We start from the raw sequence: 22,592 nt of genomic DNA, 5'->3' as shown, positions 1-22,592 counted from the left end.
AGGCAGAGTCTTCATCATCTGAGCCACCGTTGAAGTCCCCAGTAAATTGTACCTTTAAAATTTTACTTTCTTACTGATTCTGTCCTAGCAACATTCCTAAACTCTTATTGTAGTAATATATTTGAGATTCTTTAAGGTTTTAATATGTTGACAATTTTGTTTGTTTACTTTTTTTTCTTTCCTTGTCTTACTGTATAAGCTAGGACCTCAAATATGACATTCAATAGAGGTAATGATAGCAGCCATCCCCGTCTTATTCCTGATTTCAAGAAAATACCTTTACTATTTTATCATTAATAATAATGTTTTCTCTAAGTTTTTGGTGAAAGTTATCTTCTGTTCTTATTTTGCTAATCATTTTGATCAAAATGGGTATTGAATTTATTAAATGTGTTTTTTTGCACAGTACTACAGCAGATTTCTAGGAATTTGTTAATACCTATTGATGGAATTATATCATTGTTCTCCTTTAATCAATTGGTTTTCTGACTTATGTTTATAGACGTTTTCTAATGTTAAAACATTTTTGCTTTTCTGGGTTAAAATTATATTACCCATATATTGTCTGCTAAATATTAATATGATAATACAGGAAGCAGTTATGTTGTATCTGTTCTAATAGTACTGTTTTAAATGCTTTATGTATATATTAGATCATTTAATCTTTTACAGACCCCTATGATTTAGGTATTAAGGTATAATAGTAGTAGCAGCAGTAGTTATAGTATTTATATAAATGGTGAGATCCCACACAAAGAAGCTAAGTGCATTTGTTCAAGATCATAGAGCTAGAAAGTGGGCAAACTGGAATTTCACCACAGGGAGTTGAATTCCAGAATTCATGTTTATCCGCTTTATATTATATCACTGAACTTATTTGCTAATGTCATTTTTTTAGGATTTTTAAATTTGTTTTCTTACTAAAGAAAACAAATTATCTTTCTTTTAAAAAAAAATATATATATATATAAAGATTATACTGGTCTCATAGAATTAGCTGAGTAGCACTGCCTCTTTTTCTGTTCTCTAGAAAAATTTGTATAATAGAAACATTTTGTTCCGTGAAACACTGGGAATCATCTGTAAAATCATATGAGCCTAGAGATTTCTTTCACACTGGGGGGATGAGGAAATTTTGTTAGCTATTGGTTTGGTTACTTTAATTGTTATAGAACTATTCAGGCATTCTATTTCTTCTTGAAACAGTTTTGATAGATTTAGTTTTGTAGGAATCTGTTCATTTCACAAGTTGAAAAGTTTATTGGATTAAAATATTTCATTGCATCCTTTTATCTTTTTTGATTTCTTCTAGATTTGTGATTATAACCTCTCTTATTTTTTTCACTTCTAAATGCTCTATAAAATTGTTTTATAAACAACTTCAATAGTCTTTTTGCCTGATCATTTTAGTCCTTTGTCATTTTCCTGTTTTTATAATTTCCTTTCATTTGTTCATTTTATATATAGGAATCTATTAGTATCTGATAATTCTAATAGTCAAATATATTGGGGTTTATTTTTATTGTTTGTAATGTTTATTTATAGTTGTTTTTCCTTTGAGTGTTTGGATAATCTATGGTTGTGAGCTCATATTTGTATGCTCTTAAAAAACATACCCTAGATTTCATTGAGACTCTTTTCCTCAAAGAAGATTTGCATTTCTTTTTGCTGGGAGACAGGTGATTCTACTGACCCAAGTCTACTTTAGCCCCTTCTAAGTTTCTCACTTTAATTAGAGAGTTTAGCTTTTCTCTTTGCTGCTGGCCCAAGTCCCCACATCAAATATAACCCTTGTTTTTATCATTTGTAATCATTTGATATAATTTTTTAAACCTTATGGATAGCCATTACATTTCACAAAATCTTTATTTTGATCATTGTATCTTTCATTTCTGTATCATTTATTTATTGAAACTAAGATAAATCAGGTTATATCTTTTCAGTTAAAATGTTAGCATAAGAAATTGAAAATATGAACAGAGTACCATGCTACTAGTATCTGTTCAAAAGTAGTTCATTTCTTTTAATTTTATTCCAAGGTGAATAATTTTGGCTCTTCTTGGCTTCATGATAGCTAATTTGATGGCCAAATTTGGTCCCTAGGTTGCAGAATTGGTAACTTATATTCTTTTTACAAAACTGTAGGAACTAGTCCAGGCTAGTGAGCGATTAAAAAACCAATCCAAAGAGCTGAAAGACGCACACTGTCAGAGGAAACTGGCCATGCAGGAATTCATGGAGATCAATGAGCGGCTAACAGAATTGCACACCCAAAAACAGAAACTTGCTCGCCATGTCCGAGATAAGGAAGAAGAGGTGGACCTGGTGATGCAAAAAGTTGAAAGCTTAAGGCAAGAACTGCGCAGAACAGAAAGAGCAAAAAAAGAGGTTAGTAGTCAGGCAAATTTTGTAGTGGCCATGGGGTAGTGATTAAAGCTGCTTTTTCAGACTAGTGAAATAATATATATTTCATTTAATTTTTGAAAAAAGTTTTTTTTTTTAGTTTGATAATGTTATTTAATATGAATTTCAACATTTGAGTTATCTCCCTATTGCAAGGTAAATTCTCGTGGGGAAAACATTTTACAGAAACAATTATAATCATAAAATCGGCTTTTTTCATTTTCCTTTAAAAGCTGGAAGTTCGTACAGAAGCTGTGGCTGCTGAGGCATCTAAAGACAGGAAATTGCGTGAACAGAGTGAGCACTATTCTAAGCAACTGGAGAATGAACTAGAGGGACTGAAGGTAACTTTTGATTTCATATTTATCAAGTTGAATTAATTTTCTCCCCTTTATGCTTAACAGGATTACTAGTTGTGTGCTTCTTTTGGTATGGAGTAAAAACTAGCCACCCTTCAAACATAGTATTCTTAGTTCTCATCAGCAGAAAGCTGGTTAGACTTCTTAATCATGCTGCAAGGAAAGGAAAGGCTCTGTTTAGTGGAGAAATCTGTTAGGAAGGAGTTAAAATATTTATGAAGGTCTGCATACCTGGGTGAGATACATTGGTAATGGTAATCTCATGGGAGGCATGGTTAGATGTCTTAGACCCTCTGTCTTGTCTACACATGGTCATCACCAAATGGTCAATACCAAAATCAGATTGATTATATTCTTTGCAGCCAAAGATGGAGAAGATCTATACAATCAGCAAAAACAAGACCAGGAGCTGACTGTGGCTCAGATCATGAACTCCTTATTGTCAAATTCAGACTTAAATTGAAGAAAGTAGGGAAAACCACTAGACCATTCAAGTATGACCTAAATCAAATCCCTTAGGATTATACAGTGGAAGTGACAAGTAGATTCAAGGGATTAGATCTGATAGTCAGAGTGCCAGAAGAACTATGGACAGAGGTTCGTGACATACAGGAGGCAGTGATCAAGACCATCCCCAAGAAAAAGAAATGTAAAAAGGCAAAATGGTGGTCTGCTGAGGGCTTACAAATAGCTGAGAAAAGAAGAGAAGCTAAAGGCAAAGGAGAAAAGAAAAGATATATGCAACTAAATGTAGAGTTCCAAAGAACAGCAAGGAGAGATAAGAAACCCTTCCTCAGTGATCAATGCAAAGAAATAGAGGAAAACAATAGAATGGGAAAGACTAGAGATCTCTTCAAGAAAATTAGAGACACCAAGGGAACACTTCATGCAAAGATGAGCACAATAAATGACAGAAATGGTATGGACCTAACAGAAGCAGAAATTAAGAAGAGGTGGCAAGAATACACAGAAAAACGATAGAAAAAGATCATCATGACCCAGATAACCACTATGGTGCTATCACTTACCTAGAGCCAGACATCCTGGAATGTGAAGTCAAGTGGGCCTTGGAAAGCATCACTATGAACAAAGATAGTGAATCAGGTGATGGAATTCCAGTTGAGCTATTTCAAATCCTAAAAGATGATGCTGTGAAAGTGCTGCACTCAATATGCCAGCAAATTTGGAAAACTCAGCAGTGGCGACAGGACTGGAAAAGGTCAGTTTTCATTCTAATACCAAAGAAAGGCCATGCCAAAGAATGTTCAAACTACTGCACAATTGCACTCATCTCACATGCTAGTAAAGTAATGCTCAAAATTCTCCAAGCCAGGCTTCAACCGTATGTGAACCATGAACTTCCAGATGTTCAAGCTGGATTTAGAAAAGGCAGAGGAACCAGAGATCAAATTGCCAACATGTGCTGGATCATCAAAAAAGCAAGAAGGTTCCAGAAAAACATCTATTTTTGCTTTATTGACTACACCAAAGGCTTTGACTGTGTGGATCACGACAAACTGTGAAAAATTCTTAAAGAGATGGAGATCCCAGACCACCTGACCTGCCTCCTGAGAAATCTGTATGCAGGTCAAGAAAGCAACGATTAGAACTGGACATGGAACAATAGAATGGTTCCAAATCGAGAAGGCTGTATATTGTCACCCTGCTTATTTAACTTATATGCAGAATACATCGTGCAAAATGCAGGTCTGGATGAAGCATAAGCTGGAATCAAGATTGCCAGGAGAAATATCAGTAGCCTCAGATATGTAGATGACACCACCGTTATGGCATTTCACCATACGAAAGTGATGAAATTTCACCCTTATGAAAGTAAAGAAGAACTAAAGAGCCTCTTGATGAAAGTGAAAGAGGACAGTGAAGAAGTTGGCTTAAAGCCCAACATTCAGAAAACTAAGATCATGGCAAATAGATGGGGAAACAATGAAAACAGTGAGAGACTTTATGTTTTTGGGCTCCAAAATCACTGCAGATGGTGACTGCACCATGAAATTAAAAGATGCTTTCCCCTCAGAAGAAAAACTGTGACCAACCTAGACAGCATATTAAAAAGCAGAGACATTACTTTACCAATAAAGGTCTGTCTAGTCTAAGCTATGCTTTTTCCACTAGTCATGTATGGATGTGAGAGTTGGACTGTAAAGAAAGCTAAGCACTGAAGAATTGATGCTTTTGAACGTTGATGCTTTTGAACACTGTGATGTTGGAGAAGACTCTTGAGAGTCGCTTGGACAGCAAGGAGATCCAACCAGTCCACCCTAAATGAAATCAGTCCTGAATATTCATTAGAAGGACTGATGCTGAAGCTGAAACTCTTAATACTTTGGCCACATGATGTGAAGAACTGACTGCTTGGGAAAGACCCTGATGCTGGAAAGGGTTGAAGGTGGGAGCAGAAGTGGATGACAGTTCTAATTCCAGTTTTTTAAGAAATCTCCACACTGTTCTCCATAGCAGCTGTACTAGTTTGCATTCCCACCAACAGTGTAAGAGGGTTCCCTTTTCTCCACACCCTCTCCAGCATTTATTGCTTGTAGACTTATGGATAGCAGCCATCCTGACTGGTGTGTAATGGTACCTCATTGTGGTTTTGATTTGCATTTCTCTGATAATGAGTGATGTTGAGCATCTTTTCATGTGTTTGTTAGCCATCTGTATGTCTTCTTTGGAGAAATGTCTGTTTAGTTCTTTGGCCCATTTTTTGATTGGGTCCAGCAATCCCACTTCTGGGCATACACACCAAGGAAACCAGATCTGAAAGAGACACATGTACCCCAATGTTCATCGCAGCACTGTTTATAATAGCCAGGACATGGAAGCAACCTAGATGCCCATCAGCAGACAAATGGATAAGGAAGCTATGGTACATACACACCATGGAATATTACTCAGCCATTAAAAACAATTCATTTGAATCAATTCTAATGAGATGGATGAAACTGGAGCCTATTATACAGAGTGAAGTAAGCCAGAAAGATAAAGACCAATACAGTATACTAACGCATATATATGGAATTTAGAAAGATGGTAATGATAACCCTATATGCAAAACAGAAAAAGAGACACTGATGTACAGAACAGACTTTTGGACTCTGTGGGAGAAGGCAAGGGTGGGATGTTTTGAGAGAACAGCATCAAAACATGTATATTATCTAGGGTGAAACAGATCACCAGCCCAGGCTGGATGCATGAGACAAGTGCTCGGGTCTTGTGCACTGGGAAGACCCAGAGGAATCTGGTGGAGAGGGAGGTGGGAGCGGGGATCAGGATGCGGAATACATGTAAATCCATGTCTGATTCATGTCAATGTATGACAAAAACCACTATAATACTGTAAAGTAATTAGCCTCCAACTAATAAAAATAAATGGAAAAAAAATAAACTTTGTGGAAAAAAAAATAATAAAAAGAAGGGGATGACAGAGGATGAGATGGTTGGATGGCATCACTAACTCAATGGACATGAGTTTGAATAGGCTCTAGGAGTTGGTGATGGACAGGAAAGCCTGGTGTGCTGCAGTCCATGGGGTCACAAACAGTCAGACATGACTGAGCAACTCAACTGAACTGAAACATCTCAACAGAAGTGCTTAGGAAGGGAAATCCTTGTGCCAGTTCTAGAGTTGGACTATCTGGTTTTAAAGCCTGGCCTCATCAGTTGCTTGCTGTTTAATGCTGGACAAAACATTTAGTCTCTTTGGACTTTAATTTTCTCATTTGTAAAACCCTATCTTGATCTTGTTGGTTTTATACAAGGAGTACATATATATGTATGTAAGCTGCTACATCACATGTGCTCAGTTACTAATAGCTATAATAATGTTATTATGTATGTCAAAGTGAGAGAATTATGATTAAATGGATATCATATTTCTGTAACACTAAATTATAATCTGAATATGATGTCTGCCTTTTCCTGACTCTAACCTTTGCATATCCCATTTCCTCAGCATTGTCTGCCAGCCACCACCTCCACACACTCCTGGCATGCCTAGTCTAGTGTCTTATTCATCCAACAAATACAAGAATTAAGTTGAATGTCATTTGAGGAAGTTTAAGTATTCCTTATTCTGTGGTGCTTTAGAATTTTGTTAATAAATTTATAATAGCTCATTATAATTACTTATTCACAAAATGTCCCCCCATCTAAACTATGACTTAGTTTATTGAAAGCATAGGCTGGTATATTATTATCCTGGCACAGGACCAAATTTTTAATACCTGTTTAATAAGTGTGTTAAATCAGTGAATGAATGATGTGGTAGAATTGGCTAGAACTTGCTTTTTCTCTGAAAATTGAATAATAGTGGTTGCAAGTAAGTTTTCTCTGCTTTAAATACAAATATGAACTAGATTTTATTTCTTGCTTTGGGGATTGATTTGTCTTGTTTTGTTTTGATTAATTATGATTCCATGGTCCTGTTTAGCTTTCCAAATTAGAAATGTTTCTTCCGTACAAATCTAGACTTCTAGAACAGAATTAGTGTATAGAAGTCATTGCATTACCATCTCAAATAACTTTCAGTCAGGGACAGCTTTGCTTCCAGCACTATTTTAGATGCTTTTGTTAAAAACCAGAATCAGAAGGTGCAAACTGGAAGAAATCTTAGAGATTATTTGCATTTGAGGAAAGTGAAATTAAGAAGAGTTTAGGATTTACAGTCTTAAATGACAGAGTACAATTTAAACCCAGGTTTTCTCATTCTCAGTACCATTATATCTGCTAGTTTCCCTTTTTTTTTTCCTTTACTAATCACTACTGCTTTGAAGACTTCAAATCACATTTATTAACCTACTGATTAAGCACTCATAATCTCTTGTATCTTTTAAAAATTTGTGGTAATAATAAAACTACCCAATAAATTAGTTAGCACATTCAAAATACTTAGCCCATGGCCTGGCACAAAGTAAAGACTTGGTAACTGTTAACTATGATTATTATCATAATTGTAGGATATTATCATTATATTTTAGGATTATTATCATTTCTTTAGGATATTTTCTAAAAATGGGAATGTCTTAATTTAAAGGTATATACATGTAAATTTTGAAACTTATTTTGGCCCCTTTAAAAGGTGATAGGAATCTTTACTGCATTGAGAATACTTTTCAATAGAATTGAAAAGAGAGAAAGTTCTTGAGTAAAAGTTAGAAACTGTAGCACCCCACTTCCAAAAATGGACAGAAGATAAATAAGGATACAGATGTCTTGATCAACAATATAACCAACTGTAAGTAACAGACACATATATAGAACCCTCCTCACAACAACAGCAGAATACATATTCTTCTCAAGTGAGATTGACACATTGTCTAGGATAGACCGGATATTAGGCCACAAAATAAATCTCAATAAATTAAAAAGACTGAAATCACACAAAGTATCTACTCCAATTTCAGCATAGAATGAAGCTAGAAATCAGTATCATAAGGAAAACTGGAATGTTAAAATATGTGCCAATTAAGCAAGGCACTCTTAACCAACCCCTAGGTCAAGTGAAGAAACCACAGGGAAAATTAGAAAATACCTGTAGGCTAATCGAATGAAAACACCACATGGGATGCAGCAGAGACAGTGCTCAGAGGCAAATGTGTAGCTGTAAATGCTTCTATTAAAAAGTAAGAATCTCAAATCAGTAACCTAACTTTATATCTTACAGAACTAGAAAAAGAAGAGCAAAGGAAACAGAGCTAGCAGAAGGAAGGAAATAAAGATTAGAGCGGAGTTCAGTAAAATGAGGAGAGAATAATAATAAAGAGAATGAAACCAAAGTTGATTCTCTGAAAGATCAGCAAAATTGACAAACCTGTAGCTAGACCTGACAGAAAGAGAGAGAAAGGGAGGAAACAAATAACTAACATCAGAAGTGAAAATGGATGTTGCTACCTGTCATCAAAAAGCAAAAGGATTATAAGAGAATACTCTAAACAACTCTGTGCCAACAAGGTAATCTAGATGAAGTAGATAGATCGAGAAGCATGCAAATTATCGAAGTGCAGGATAAAACAGCACGTCTCAACAGACTTATAACAGGCAAAGGGAATGAATTGGTAATAAGAAACCTCCTGACAAAGAAGAGCCCAGGACCAGATAGCTTCACTAGTGAACTGAACCAAACTTTTAAGGAAGAATTAACACCAGTTCCTCTTAAACTCTTCCACAAAATATAAGAATAGGGAACACTTCCTAATTCATTCCCTAAGGCCAGCACTGCTGTAATCCCAAAGCCGCATGAATAATGTAACAAGAAAATTACAGACCAGTATTCCTAATGAATATAGATACATGAATTCTCAACAAGAGACCAACAGACCAAATCCAAAGTCATATTAAAAAGCTTATAAACCATGGCAAAGTGGGGTTTATCCCAGGAATGTAAGAGTGTTTAAATGTAAGAAAATAAATCAATATAATAAATCACATTAAAAGAACCAAAGTAAGCAGGAGGACCACATGGTCATCTCAATTTCACAAAATGCAACACTCTTTCCTGATAAAAACTCTCAGAAAACTAGGAATAGAAGGGAATGTACTTAATGTGAGAAAAGGCATTTATGGAAAACCTACAGCTAACATCATACTCAATGATGAATGATCAAAAAAAATTTTCCCTTAGATTAGGAATGTGACAAGGATGCCCATTTCCACCATTGCAATTTAACATTATGCTAGTGGTTCTAGCCAGAGGAATTAGACAAGAAAAAGAAATAGAAGTCATCCAACCTGAGAAGGAAGAAGTAAAACTATTTGCAGATAATAGGATCCTATATTTTAAAACTTTAGAGAATACTACCAGTTTCCAATCTAGCATGTAAGAACTTTGGAAATCACCACTTTGTTCCAATACCAAGTAAACAGCTGAACAAATTGAAAAATCAACAGTTCTTAGATTTGTAAGAAAAGTAGTACCACAGAATGAACTCCTACCCTCCAAGTTGGAGAGAGTGACATGCAGATCAAGAGAATCACAACTTGGGAGAGCAGGAACACTTGTAGGAAAGCAGTGCCAGTGCAGGGAAGCGTGAACTGTAATTGAAAAATTGCTGGTGGCCCAGTGCAGACAAGTCTGAGATACAAAAACTCCAGGGGACCCTCATCATTGGGGAGCCCTCACAGTTTCATCAGTTTTACCTCCTAGAGCTCTACAGGTTTTCACAGTGTCAGAGGAAAATACCCCTTGTACTAACAGTAGGGGTAGCAGTTGTCAAATGTACCAGAGCAGTCTGTCCTTCTTAACAAGGAGTGTCTTCAACTAGAACCTAACTTGCTGAGGTTTTATCAGACCTAACTAACTTGAGAGAAGGGGAATAACCCAGCCCAGCCCACTGTAGTCACCCTGTCCAACAGGTAAATGGGGAAGAATAGCTGACAAGGTTGTCTTAAGTTCACAGTCCAGAAGCCCAGGCTCAATAACATACTGATATCTAATCTTAGGGTTCCAGAACACTTCCCCTCCCCACACAACTTCCACCACATTACTAAGAGCCTATTTACAGCAGTTCTTTTTACTCAGTACATCATGGTGACCTAACAATAAAAAATTGCACTGGAAGTCAAAAAGCACAGTTAGAATAGAGCAAACATCAGAACCAGACTCAGGGTTGTTGAAATGATCAGCCCAGGAGTTGAAAACAACTCTTATTGATAAGATAAAGACTTTAATGAAACTATGATAACGCTAATCAAAAGAAAGTGGGAGTAGCTATATTAATTTCAAACAGGGTGGAATTCAGAGTAGGGAAAGTTTTTAGAAGTAAAGAAAGGCATTGTTTGTCACCAACAAGACCTAGCATACTTAACGTGTATGTGTGAAACAATATAGCATGAAAATGCATGAGGTAAAAACTGACAGAAGTGCAGAGCTTTAAAAAGAGATAAATTCACTGTCATACTTGGGAACTTCAGCACCCCTCTATCAGAAATGGACAGATCCAGAAGGTATAAAATCAGTAAGTACATAGCTGAATTCAACATCATCATCAATCATATGGATATAAGGATACACCTATAGATCAACAACAGCAAAATACACATTCTTCTCAAGCTTACACGGGATAACCACCAAGATGGACCACATTCTAAGCAATAAAATAAACCATAACAAATCTTGAACATATTTTAAAAGAATAGGAATCATACATTGTCCATTGTCTGCTCTCGGACCACGGTGGAATTAGACTAGATGTCAATAACAAAAAGATAGCTGGAAAATTCCAAAATACTTGGGAATAGGCACCACCCTTATAAATAAAACGAGTCAAAGAAAATATCTCATGAGAAACTTAAAAATATTTTGAACTAAATGAAAATGAAAACACAACAAAGTTTGTCAGATGTAGTAGAAGCAGTACTTAGAGGGAAATTTGTAGCATTGAATGCATATATTAGAAAAGAAGAAAGATCTAACATTAATCATCTTAGCTTCTACCTTAGGATACTAGAAAAAGAAGAGCAAGTTAGATCTAAAGTAAACAGAAGAAAAATAATAAAAATTAGAGTAAAAATCTATCAAATTGAAAACAGGAAAATATTGAAACCAAAGCTTATTAAATTCATGTTGACATCTGGCAAAAACCACCACAGTATTGTAAAGAAATTATCCTCCAATTAAAATAAATTGGTTAACTTAAAAAAAAGTTCAAGTGAGCAATAAAAACCTACTTTTAAAGTCAAAAAAAAAAAAAAAACCCACAAAAGATCAATGAAATCAATAAGCCTCTGGCCAGGCTAATTAAGGAAAAAAAAGGGGGGGGTCTCTTTATCTATATTTGAGAGAAATTATATTAAGTTTCCTAGCATGAACATATTCTTACATTCTGGGAATAAGTTGCTCATATAATAGCTGAATTTCAGTACAGCAGTAGGTTACAAATGTTAACATTTTATTAAAAATTTTTATGTTAAATTTGCATTGAGATGAGTCTGATTTTATTATTCATATGGTTTTTGACCAGATTTTGTTTCAGAAGTTTGAATACCTTATATAAATTTAATAATTCCACTGGAAACTTGAAAAGAAGGGGAATTACCTATCAATATAACTTACATCATTTTGTATACTTATAATTACCTTTAAAAATTTTTCTTTTCTGTGGTAAATTTTTTGCAAAGAATATGTTTAATCTATGTTTTGCCTGCTGTGCTTTCTGCTATATTTTTAAACTTTGGTTGTAAAATAAAACACATAAAGATGAAAAGAGAGAGAGGACACTAATATCAGAAATGAAGGACAGGACATCACTGTGCAACCCATGTACATTAAAGTGCTAACAAAAAAAAAGTGCTAACAAAAAAATACTATGGACAATTAATTATTTGCCTACAAATTTGATAACCTAGCATAAATGAACCAACTCCTTGAAAGACACAAGCTGCCATATCTAGACTAAGAAGAACTAAATAATATGAAAAGGCTCTGCCTGTTAAAGAAATTGAGTCAATAATTAATAACCTTCGAGAGCAGAAAGCGTCAGGCCCAGATATGTTCACTGGTGAATTATACCAGATATTTAAGGAAGAAATCACACCAATTATCTATAATCACTTTCAGAAGATAGAACTAGAGGAAATACCTCCTAACTCATTCTATGATATCAGAATTATACTAATACCAAAACCAGAAAAAGGACAAGAAAAGAAAGCCATAGACTAACATGCGTCATAGACATAGATGGAGAAGTCCTCAAAATATTAGCAAATTGAATCCAACAATATATAAAAAGAATTATACACCAAAACCAAATGGGATGTTATCCCATATATGTATGCAAGGCTGGTTCAACCTTTAAAAGTCAATATAATGTATCATTGATTTGATTTTAAAAAGTCACATGACTATATCAGAAGCTGCAGAAAAAGCATCTGACAAACTCCAGTACCCATTTATGATAAAAACTCAGTAAACTAGGATTAGAGGGAGACTACTCAACTTGACAAAAATATCTATCAAAAAACCTACAGATAACATGTTACTTAATGTAAGAAGCTTGAAAATTTTCACTAAGATCAAGAACAAAACAATGATTTTTCCTCACACGACTCCTTTTCAACATTATACTGTATGTCTTAGCTAGTGCAGTAAGACAAGAAAATAAAATGAAAAAGGTATCCATATTGGGAAGGATGACATAAAACTGTCTTGGTTAGCAGATGATATGATTGTCTATGTAGAGAATCAAAGAAATTAACAAAAATCTCCTGGAACTAATAAGGCATTTATAGCAAGGTTGCAGGTACATGATTAATATGCAAAAGTTGGTCACTTCTTTATATACTAGCCATGAATAATGGAATTTGAAATTTAAAACTCAATTCTGTTAATATTAGCACCCACAGAAATGAAATACTGAAATATAAGTATACCAAAATATGCTCAAGATCTATATGGGGAAAACTATAAAACTCTAATGAAATAAATCAAAGAAGAACTAAATAAATGAAGAGATATTCCATGTTCGTGTACAGGAAGACTCAGTATTATCAAGATGTCAGTTCTTCCTATTTTCAATTATAGATTTATTGCAATGTAAGTCAAAATTCCAGCAAGTTCTTTTGTGGATATCAATCAATTAAGCCTGAAGCTTATATGGAGATGCAAAAGACCCCAAATAGCCAACACAATAGTAAAGGAAAAGAGCACAGTTGAAATATTGACTTCAAGTTTATATCAAGCTACAGTAATCAAGACAGTTTTGTATTGACAAGAAAATATATAGATACAGCATCTATGACAAGTTCAGTTCAGTCGCTCAGTCATGTCCAACTCTTTGCAACTCCATGAACCGCAGCACGCCAGGCCTCCCTGTCCATCACCAACTCTACCCAAACCCATGTCCATCAAGTCGGTGATGCCATCCAGCCATCTCATCCTCTGTCGTCCCTTCTCTTCCTGCCCTCAGTCTTTCCCAGCATCAGGGTCTTTTCAAATGAGTCAACTCTTCGCATCAGGTGACCAGAGTACTGGAGTTTCAGTTTCAACATCAGTCCTTCCAATGACGACCCAGGACTGATCTCCCTTAGGATGGACTGGTTGGATCTTCTTGCAGTCCAAGGGGCTCTCAAGAGTCTTCTCCAACACCACAGTTCAAAAGCATCAATTCTTTGGCGCTCAGCTTTCTTTATAATCCAACTCTCACATCCATACATGACTCCTGAAAAAAACATAACCTTGACTAGATGGACCCTTGTGGACAAAGTAAACAAAGGCAATACAGTGGAGTAAAGAAGCTCTTTTTAACAAATGATTTAGAACAACCAGACAGCGCATACAAAAAACCAAATCTATAAATAGAACTTACACCCTTCACAAAAATTAACTTAAAATAGATCACAGACTTAGATGTGAAACATAAAATTATTAACACTCCTCAGTCAGTCAGTTCATTCACTCAGTTGTGTCCGACTGTTTGCGACCCCATGGGCTGCAGCATGTCAGGCAGACCTCTCTGTCCATCACCAACTCCCAAAGCTTGCTCACACTCAATGCCCATTGAGTCAGTGATGCCATCCAGCCATCTTATCCCTTGTCATCCCGTTCTCCTCCTGCCTTCAATTTTTCCCAACGTCAGGGTCTTTTCTAATGAGTCAGCTCTTTGCATCAGGTGGCCTAGGTATTGAAGCTTCAGCATCAGTCCTTCCAATGAATATTCAGGGTTTATTTCCTTTAAGATTGACTGGTTGGATCTACTTGCAATCCAGGGGACTCTCAAGAGTCTTCTCCCACACAATAGTTCAAAAGCTTCAACCCTTCAGTGCTCAGCCTTCTTTATGGTCCCCCTCCTATCATCTTGCTGCAGCTTCTCCTTTGCCTTTGGATGTGGGTTATCTTTTTTTGGTGGATCCAGCATTCTCCTGTTGATGGTTGTTGAGCAGCTAGTTGCGATTTTGGTGTTCTCTCGGGAAGATGAGTGCATGTCCTTCTACTCCGGGATATGTCCCTACCCTTAGTACAGACTTCAAAAAAAGGATGCACTGCCCTCGAGATCTTGATTCCTTGTTGTCACTAAGTATAATCTTAAAGGTTCTTTGGATTTTAAAAGTTTTATTGTGGATCAGAATCTGGGAAAGTAGCATATAATGAAATAGAAAAGGTACAAAACTCAGCAAATCTTATAGTCATAACCTTTGTCTGTATGCTTCTGCTTGCCTTAAGCACTACTTGGAAGAACCTTTGGATTTTACATTTTCCTTTCTTTCTGATACCAAGAGTATATTTCAACCTAATTTCTAAAAAAGATGGCTTTCAACCAAATTTCTCCTTCTTACTACCCTACCTAAACGCAAAGAATTGTGTCACTTTTTCCTAGAATGGCTACAGAGATGTTAGATTAGACCTTTGTCATTTATCCTTGGACCATTGCCGAAGCCTTCTCCCTTTTCTTTTTGTGCATTCTAGCTCTACCACCTCTCCCCCAGTTTAATCTGTTAAAGACACAAATGTGTTTATAACATTTCATTAGTTCCACATCAGAAACAGGATGCAGTTAGATTTTTCCCTAACGCATACAAAAACAATGTTATATATAAATTAGAATTTTAAATGTAAAACAAATGATTACATAAGTACCATTAGAAATATAGATAAATATTTAATCCTGGTGTGAAGGAGACTATAAAATACAACAATAAAGGAATACACACTTAGATAAATATTAGTAACATATGGCAGACAAAAGGTTAACAGCCTTAATAAAGTATTAGTCTATATAATAATATGCAAAAGTAATATTCATTTCCATGAACAGTCCTTTGTATTATAGTTATTATTTGATATTTTATTATTCTTACAGATTAACTAATCTTGTGTTATTACTTCTATAGCAAAAACAAATTAGTTACTCACCAGGAGTATGCAGCATAGAACATCAGCAAGAAATAACCAAACTAAAGACTGATTTGGAAAAGAAAAGTATCTTTTATGAAGAAGAATTGTCCAAGAGAGAAGGAATACATGCAAATGAAATTAAAAATCTGAAGAAAGAACTACATGATTCAGAAGGCCAACAACTTGCTCTCAACAAGGAAATTATGATTTTGAAAGACAAATTGGAAAAAAACAGGAGAGAGAGGTGAGAATCAAGTTATTTACTCCTCTAATAATTATTTGTTGAATACCTGTTTGGTGTCAAGGATTGGAGAAACATAGGCAGTAAATACAGTCTAGTCCTCAAGAAGACCAAAGTCAAGATTGGTAAATAGAAGATTATATTACAGCATCATAGGAAAGCAAATGAGAAGTATAGGAACACTTGTAGAAGAGACGCAAAAGGTGACTTTGCTGCTTGGGTTTTTTTGTTGTTGTTTCTTTCTTTCTTTTTTTCCAAATGTTAACTTTGATGTGTCTGGGTTTTTTTTAACAAAATTATTTCTGAGTTAAGACCAAGGATATAAGAAATATATAGCTGTGGAAGAGTGTCCAGGCAAAGTTTAGCAGAATTTGCCAAGATCTATAGGAAAAGGGTAGCAATGACACATTTAGAAAATGAAAGATGTTCATTATGGTGGAGGCATAAAAATAAAGATGAGTGTTAAGAAATGAAACTGGAAAGGAAAATAGAAGCAAGATCATGAAGGAATGTAAGGAATTTAGACTTTATCCTAAGACTAGTGAAGAAAAATTACATAATTATATTTTTGAAAGATCACTCTTATTACTGTCTAGATAGTAGATTAAAAGGAGCAGACTGTAGACAGGAATCTAGCAATGAGAGATGAGGTGGCTGGACCTTAGGTTTGACAGTGAAGATGGAGACAGGCGTATGAACTCAAAGTCTACTGAGAAGACAGAACCTGAAGGACATAATGACCAGATATGAGAAATGAGAAGCAGAAGAAATTATCAGTGATACTCAAGTTGCTAGGTTTTAGGGAACTAAATGTATGTTGTTGTCATTCTTAACTTGAGTTTAATTCAGTTTGGTCCATTCATTCAACAAATTTTTTTAGAACCTGCTAGAACCTGCTATGTGAAAGCACTGTTGTAGGCCCTGGGGACATAGCAGTGAACAGACAAAAGTTCTCTGTCCTTATGGAGCTTTCCTTTTGTTATGACTAAAGAAAGACTATAAATATAATATAAACATATATATAGTGTTTATATATAACTGTTTATATATAGTGTTTGTATATAAGTATTTTAGTATATATAAATATATATATAGACTATATATAGTTATGACTATAGAAAGACTATAAATAAAATATAAACAAAATAGGTAAAATACAGAATATGTTAGATGATTATTAAGTCCAAGAACAAAAAGTAAGGCAGAGGATGGAAACTGTGAAACATTAGGGTGAGAAATTATAAACACGCATACACATGATAGCCAGGAAAAATTATGCTGAGAAGGTGATTTCTCAGTAAGGACCAAAGAAAGTGGGTCCTTACGTATGTATTAGAATAACATTTTACATTAAGAACAAGTCTGTTGAGACAGTAAAAAGATCAGTGGTTGCAGGGGTTGGAAGGAGGATGTGATGAATATGCAGGGTACAGAGGATTTCTCTGACAGTGAAACTACTCTATATATGTCACTATACAACCTAATATGAATTGTATAGTTTTAATAATAATGATGCGTCTAATGTAGATTCATTAATAGTAACAAACACAACCACTCTGTATATATGGGCAATCTCTGTGCTTTCCTTTCAGTATTGCTATGAACTTAAAACCATTTGAAAAAACAAAGTCTATTAAAATAATAATACTAAAAACGAGGCCAATGTAGAATAAACAGAGTTAAGGGGAAAGAATAGTGAGAATATGTATGAGAGGTAATGGGGGCTAGATCATGTAAGGTTTTAATAAGTCATTTTCAGTGACTTACGTAAAACCATGGCAGGCTTCCCTTGTGGCTTAGCTGGTAAAGAATCTGCCTGCAATGTGGGAGACCTGGGTTCAGTCCCTGGGTTGGGAAGATCCTCTGGAGAAGGGAAAGGCTACCCACTCCAGTATCCTGGCCTGGAGAATTCCATAGATGGTATAGTCCATGGGGTTGCAAAGAGTCAGACATGACTAAGCAACTTTCACTTTCTCTTTCAAAACCATGGCAGGGAAGCATTGCAGGATAGTGAGTAGAAAATGGACAGATACTGACTTGTGTTTTAAAAGGGGTACTCTGACCTAGTTTAAGAAAAGTCTGAACTAGATAAGAGAAAAGGCAGGGAAACCATTTAGAAGGCTATTGCAGTAATCTAGGAAAATGATGGTGGCTTGAGCCTAGGTTGGTGGCAGCAAAGGTAAAGATAATGATAGTTGCTGATAGACTAGATATGGATAAGAGAGAAAGAGGAAAAATCAAGGGTGATACTACAGTTTTGGGCCTTAGCAATTAAGCGAATATAGTTACCATTTAGAGAGGAAGACTACAAAAGAAGTTTGGGATAAGAATATCAGAAGCTCATTTTATACAAATTATTTGCGAGATGCTTTTTAGACATCCAGGTGGAAATGTCAAATAGGTTGTCATATAAACAAGTCTGGATTTCAGGGCTGGAGATAAAATCCTGGGAGTATCTATCACTCACATGTTATCAAAAGGGGTGAGACTATATGAGATCACTTAGTGAATGAATATGGATGAAAAAGAAGTCCTCGGACTGTACCCTGGAACTCCAATCTTTAGAAGCTGGGAAATGAGGAAGAAACAGAAAAGTGGATAAGAGCCAGGAAGAATGATAGGAAGAAGACCAGGCAAATTTGGTGCCCAGATTTGGTGTTAGGATGAATGTGAACTTAATTATCTGTTATTAGGGTTGGGCATGTTGAATTGGAGGTGCTTAGGAGACAATTTTGAGGAGATATCAAGTCGACAATTTGAAAACCAGGAAAGCTTCCAACGTAGTGGTGGTTTAGTCACTAAGTCGTGTCTGACTCTTGCGAACCCATGGACTGTAGCCTGCTAGGCTGCTTTGTCCGTGGGATTCTCCACGGAATACTGTAGAGGGTTGCCATTTCCTTCTCCAATGTAGATTGGAGTAGTTCTAATTAGTTCTAATTCATCTCCAATGTAGATTCAGATGTAAATTCAGCATAATAGATGATAATTGAAATCAGGTAATATAATAGATGCAATAGCTCAGGAAGAAGGTATAAAGACAAGTTGAGCACCTGAGACAGAATTCCTGAGAGTATTGGCATTTATGTGGAGGAAAGAGGGGATGGCGGGGGCTCATAAAGACAGCTGTAAAGTCAAAATGTAGGCAGAAATCAGGAGAGTGGGCATCACTGAAACCAGGGGAAGACTGCATTTCAAGAGAGGGAAATGGGGACAGTGTCAAAGGTAGCCAGTAGATGGGATATAATAATAACAGTTGGAACAATAGGTTTGAGACGGCATTTTTTTTGAGGTGATGGCAGCAGAAGCCAGATTTTGGCACAGGGAGGGAAAATTAGGCAATGAGTTAAGTGAATACAGCAGTCTCTCAAGACTTCAAGGTGGTTGCCCGTGAACAGGAAGACCAGGAAAGTGGCTCAGTTGGTAAAGAATCTGCCTGCAATGCAAGGGACTGCCTGCAAAGCAGGAGACCTGGGTTCACGCCCCAGGTTGGGAAGATTCCCTGGAGAAAGGACTGGTAACCCACTCTAGTATTCTTGCTTGGAGAATTCTATGGACAGAGGAGCCTGGTGGGCTACAGTCCATGGAGTCTCAAAGAGTTGGATACGACTGACTAACACTTTCACTTTCTTTTTTGTTTATTTTGTTTAAATATAGCAGAGACTTACGTTTAATGCTAATAGGAAAAAACAAAACTGGTTTTATATAGAAAAAATTGTTTTTGGCTGTGCTGGGTCTTCATTGCTGTGCAGACTTTTCCCTAGTGACGGTGAGCAGAGAATACTCTCTAGTTGCAGTGCGAGGGCTTCTCCTTGCAATGGCTTCTCTTGTTGCCAAGGGCAGACTCCAGGGCCTGTGGACTTCAGCAGTTGCAGCACGTGGGTTTGGTGGTTGTGGCTTCCAGGATCCGGGGCACAGGCTCCGTAGTTGTGCTGCATGGGCTCAGTGGCTCTGCGGCATGTGGGGTCTTCCCAGAGCGGAAATCAAACCCGTGTCTTCTGCATTGGCAGGCATATTCTTTACCTCTGAGCCTCCAGGGAAGCCCTTTATAGAAATTTTACTCAATTTACTTTCATCTGCTTATTTTTCTGAAGGAATGCTTCTTTGTAGTTTTTCATATTTTTTTAAATTGTTGTTTTTGTTGCTTCTGAATCTAGAAAGATTCCAAACATAACCGAATTTCACATTTTGATTGTAGATAATAAAGTGACACATTTGCTTGGACACAAAATGGTTATTTCCCTAGAAGTTAATCATTTAATTATAATTTAATTAATATTCAATCATTTGGTGATAAAGGGATTTTTAAGATTACATTTTTAAATCAACCATTATTTACATTCTTTGTTGACTTGGAAGCAATTATAGAATTACCCAGAACTACTTCACTTTGAAATTTATTTGCTGCTAACCAACTTCCTCCATCAAACCGCAGTAGAGATAAGGCTCTTCTCTACAGTTCAATTCACTATTCAAAAACTGATTCCCCTTTCTCCCTTAGGAGGTTTTTAAAAAGTTTGTTAGAATTGTGTTTACCTCTAAGGGTTAATCAGTTCTGTCCCCCCCAGAACTAAACAAGTTTTATAACATTAAATGTGTTATATGTATATATATGTAGATTGGTAGGTACGTAGGGAAGAAGGAAAGGAGTTATGGGAGGATGGCCTGAGTGTATTGAGAGAACTGTTGGTAGCGTAATTTGAATTTTCTACACAGTCTAGACCTGAGTATAGAATCATATTGTGGTCCCTGTATCCTCCTTTTTCCCTTGCTTCCTCATGTTCCCATACTTCCTAGCATATACATAGCCAAATAAAGTGAGCATAATCAGGATGTCTTCCTCAGATTTTCAAATGAACAACAAAATAAATTTACTAAGCAGACAAATTATTTATTAATTAAAAGGAAATTATTGAGATTTCATTTTAAGGGAAAGAATTGGGATTTGGAGCAATTGAGATATAGTGTATAGAGTATATTTTACTTTTAATTCAACTCCTTTTTTCTTGCATATTTTGAATTGTATTAGCCAAAGTGAAAGAGAAGAATTTGAAAATGAGTTCAAGCAACAATATGAACGAGAAAAAGTGTTACTAACTGAAGAAAATAAAAAACTGACAAGTGAGCTTGATAAGGTGAGTGACTCAATCTCATTTATGTTTATTGACACATGCTAGATAGATATTCAGTACTGCCATAGTAGTTGTAGATATAATTTTATATTGTACATATTTATTTAATATTTCTCCTTATATCAGAGTTTACTTCTGTGTACAGCCCATTTTTCATTTTACCAATCTTTACAGGAGTCTTCTGGAGAAAGGACTTGGCTTACCTTGTCTTGTTCTTTGTCCCTATATTTTTTGAGCCCGTGTTCTTTATTTCACTTTCCATCTCTTTTACTCTTTTCTCTCAAATTCATCACTTACTATGTCATGGCTAGCTAAGTTAGGGCCTGCCTTTGGCAAGGACAGGAACAATTAAGCCAAACTAGAGAAATTTTGACAATTCTGATCTTATTCGTGATGGAGAACTGATAATAGGTAGAAATAATACCATTGGTATATAAGAAGCCAGAGAAGCTAACTCTGTCTAAACCCTATAGTGTGAACAAAGGGTTGAACCATAGACTAAACCTAGATTACAACAACTAGATTTATGAACAAAATTTCAAATACTTAAAGGAATCTTTTTCCATTTAGTATCTCAGATTTCTTAAATTGCCGTCATTCCACATTTCTTGTGCCATTTGTTAACATCTGTGAAAATCCTAATATTAATCTGCAATTTTAATAGTTGTACTTATAAATAAATATTTATAAGTTGTACTTATAAATAAGGTTTGGATAATTGTCCTTTATAATGAGTTCTAATATTTTCCAAAGTATTTAATTAGTCATTTCAACAACAGATTGAAAGACAACGGCTAAATAATCATAAAAAAAGAGACTCTTCATTCATTCTATCTCAATTACCAACATATTCCATATTTATTTTCATTTCTCTCACTATTTTTCCCATGATTTTTCAGCTTTCTAAGCACTTAAAAATGACTTTGCTTGTTTGGTTGCAAACCACTTGAGAAAGAACTCTGTTAGTTTATTTTGTGACTGCAAAGCTGATGCGTACAAACACTGGAAAATGACCAAATACTAAGTAGTATAAATTATTTTAGACTATGAATACTGTGTGAACATTATTGTGTAGCTGTTAGTTATTTCCACTAAAATAAAACCAACAAGGCTTCCCTGGTGGTTCAGTGGATAAGAATCCACCTGCCAACGCAGTGGACACAGGTTCGATCCCTGGTCCAGGAAGAGCCCACATGCTGTGGAGCAGCTAAATGTGTGCCCACAGCTAATGAAACCATGCTCTAGAGTCCGTGAAGCCTGTGTGCTCTCGGGCCCCCAAGTCACAGTTATTGAAGCCCATGCACGTAGAACCCGTGCTACACAACAAGAGAAGTCACTGCGGCGTGAAGCCTGTGTACCACACAAAGAGAACCCCCACTCCCTGCAACTAGAGAGCCTGCACACAGCAACGAAGACACAGTGCAACCAAAAATAAAATAAATATATCTTTAAAAAAAAAAACTAGTATTATTTAAACTTTATCCAAACTAGTCACATAATTGTTATTGAATGGACTTGTATCATATGACTGCAAAATTGAGCATCATTTCTGTCTACAAGACAGAATTTTAAGATTCTGTTAAGAGTTATCTTGAGGTAAGAAATATAATTAAAGT

General features: G+C 35.7%; 1 protein-coding gene across 9 annotated transcripts in view; it reads left to right on the top strand.

The window, feature by feature from the left end:
* Nucleotides 1-22,592, top strand: part of CDC42BPA (CDC42 binding protein kinase alpha) — a 296,309-nt gene that overhangs the window by 194,747 nt on the left and 78,970 nt on the right. For 7 of the 9 annotated variants that reach the window (XM_043923189.1, XM_043923186.1, XM_043923187.1 and 4 more), the window contains exons 13-16: nt 2,146-2,388; nt 2,637-2,747; nt 15,603-15,850; nt 20,874-20,979. In XM_043923189.1, the coding sequence (XP_043779124.1) occupies nt 2,146-2,388; nt 2,637-2,747; nt 15,603-15,850; nt 20,874-20,979 (708 nt within the window). The remainder of the gene's footprint in view (nt 1-2,145; nt 2,389-2,636; nt 2,748-15,602; nt 15,851-20,873; nt 20,980-22,592) is intronic. The other 2 variants (XM_043923191.1, XM_043923188.1) reach the window with 1 other exon arrangement.

The sequence above is a fragment of the Cervus elaphus genome, chromosome 14, assembly GCF_910594005.1.
Source record: "Cervus elaphus chromosome 14, mCerEla1.1, whole genome shotgun sequence".
NCBI lineage: Eukaryota > Metazoa > Chordata > Mammalia > Artiodactyla > Cervidae > Cervus > Cervus elaphus.
The sequence above is the reverse complement of the archived record's forward strand: the minus strand, read 5'-3'. Positions and strand labels throughout refer to the sequence as shown.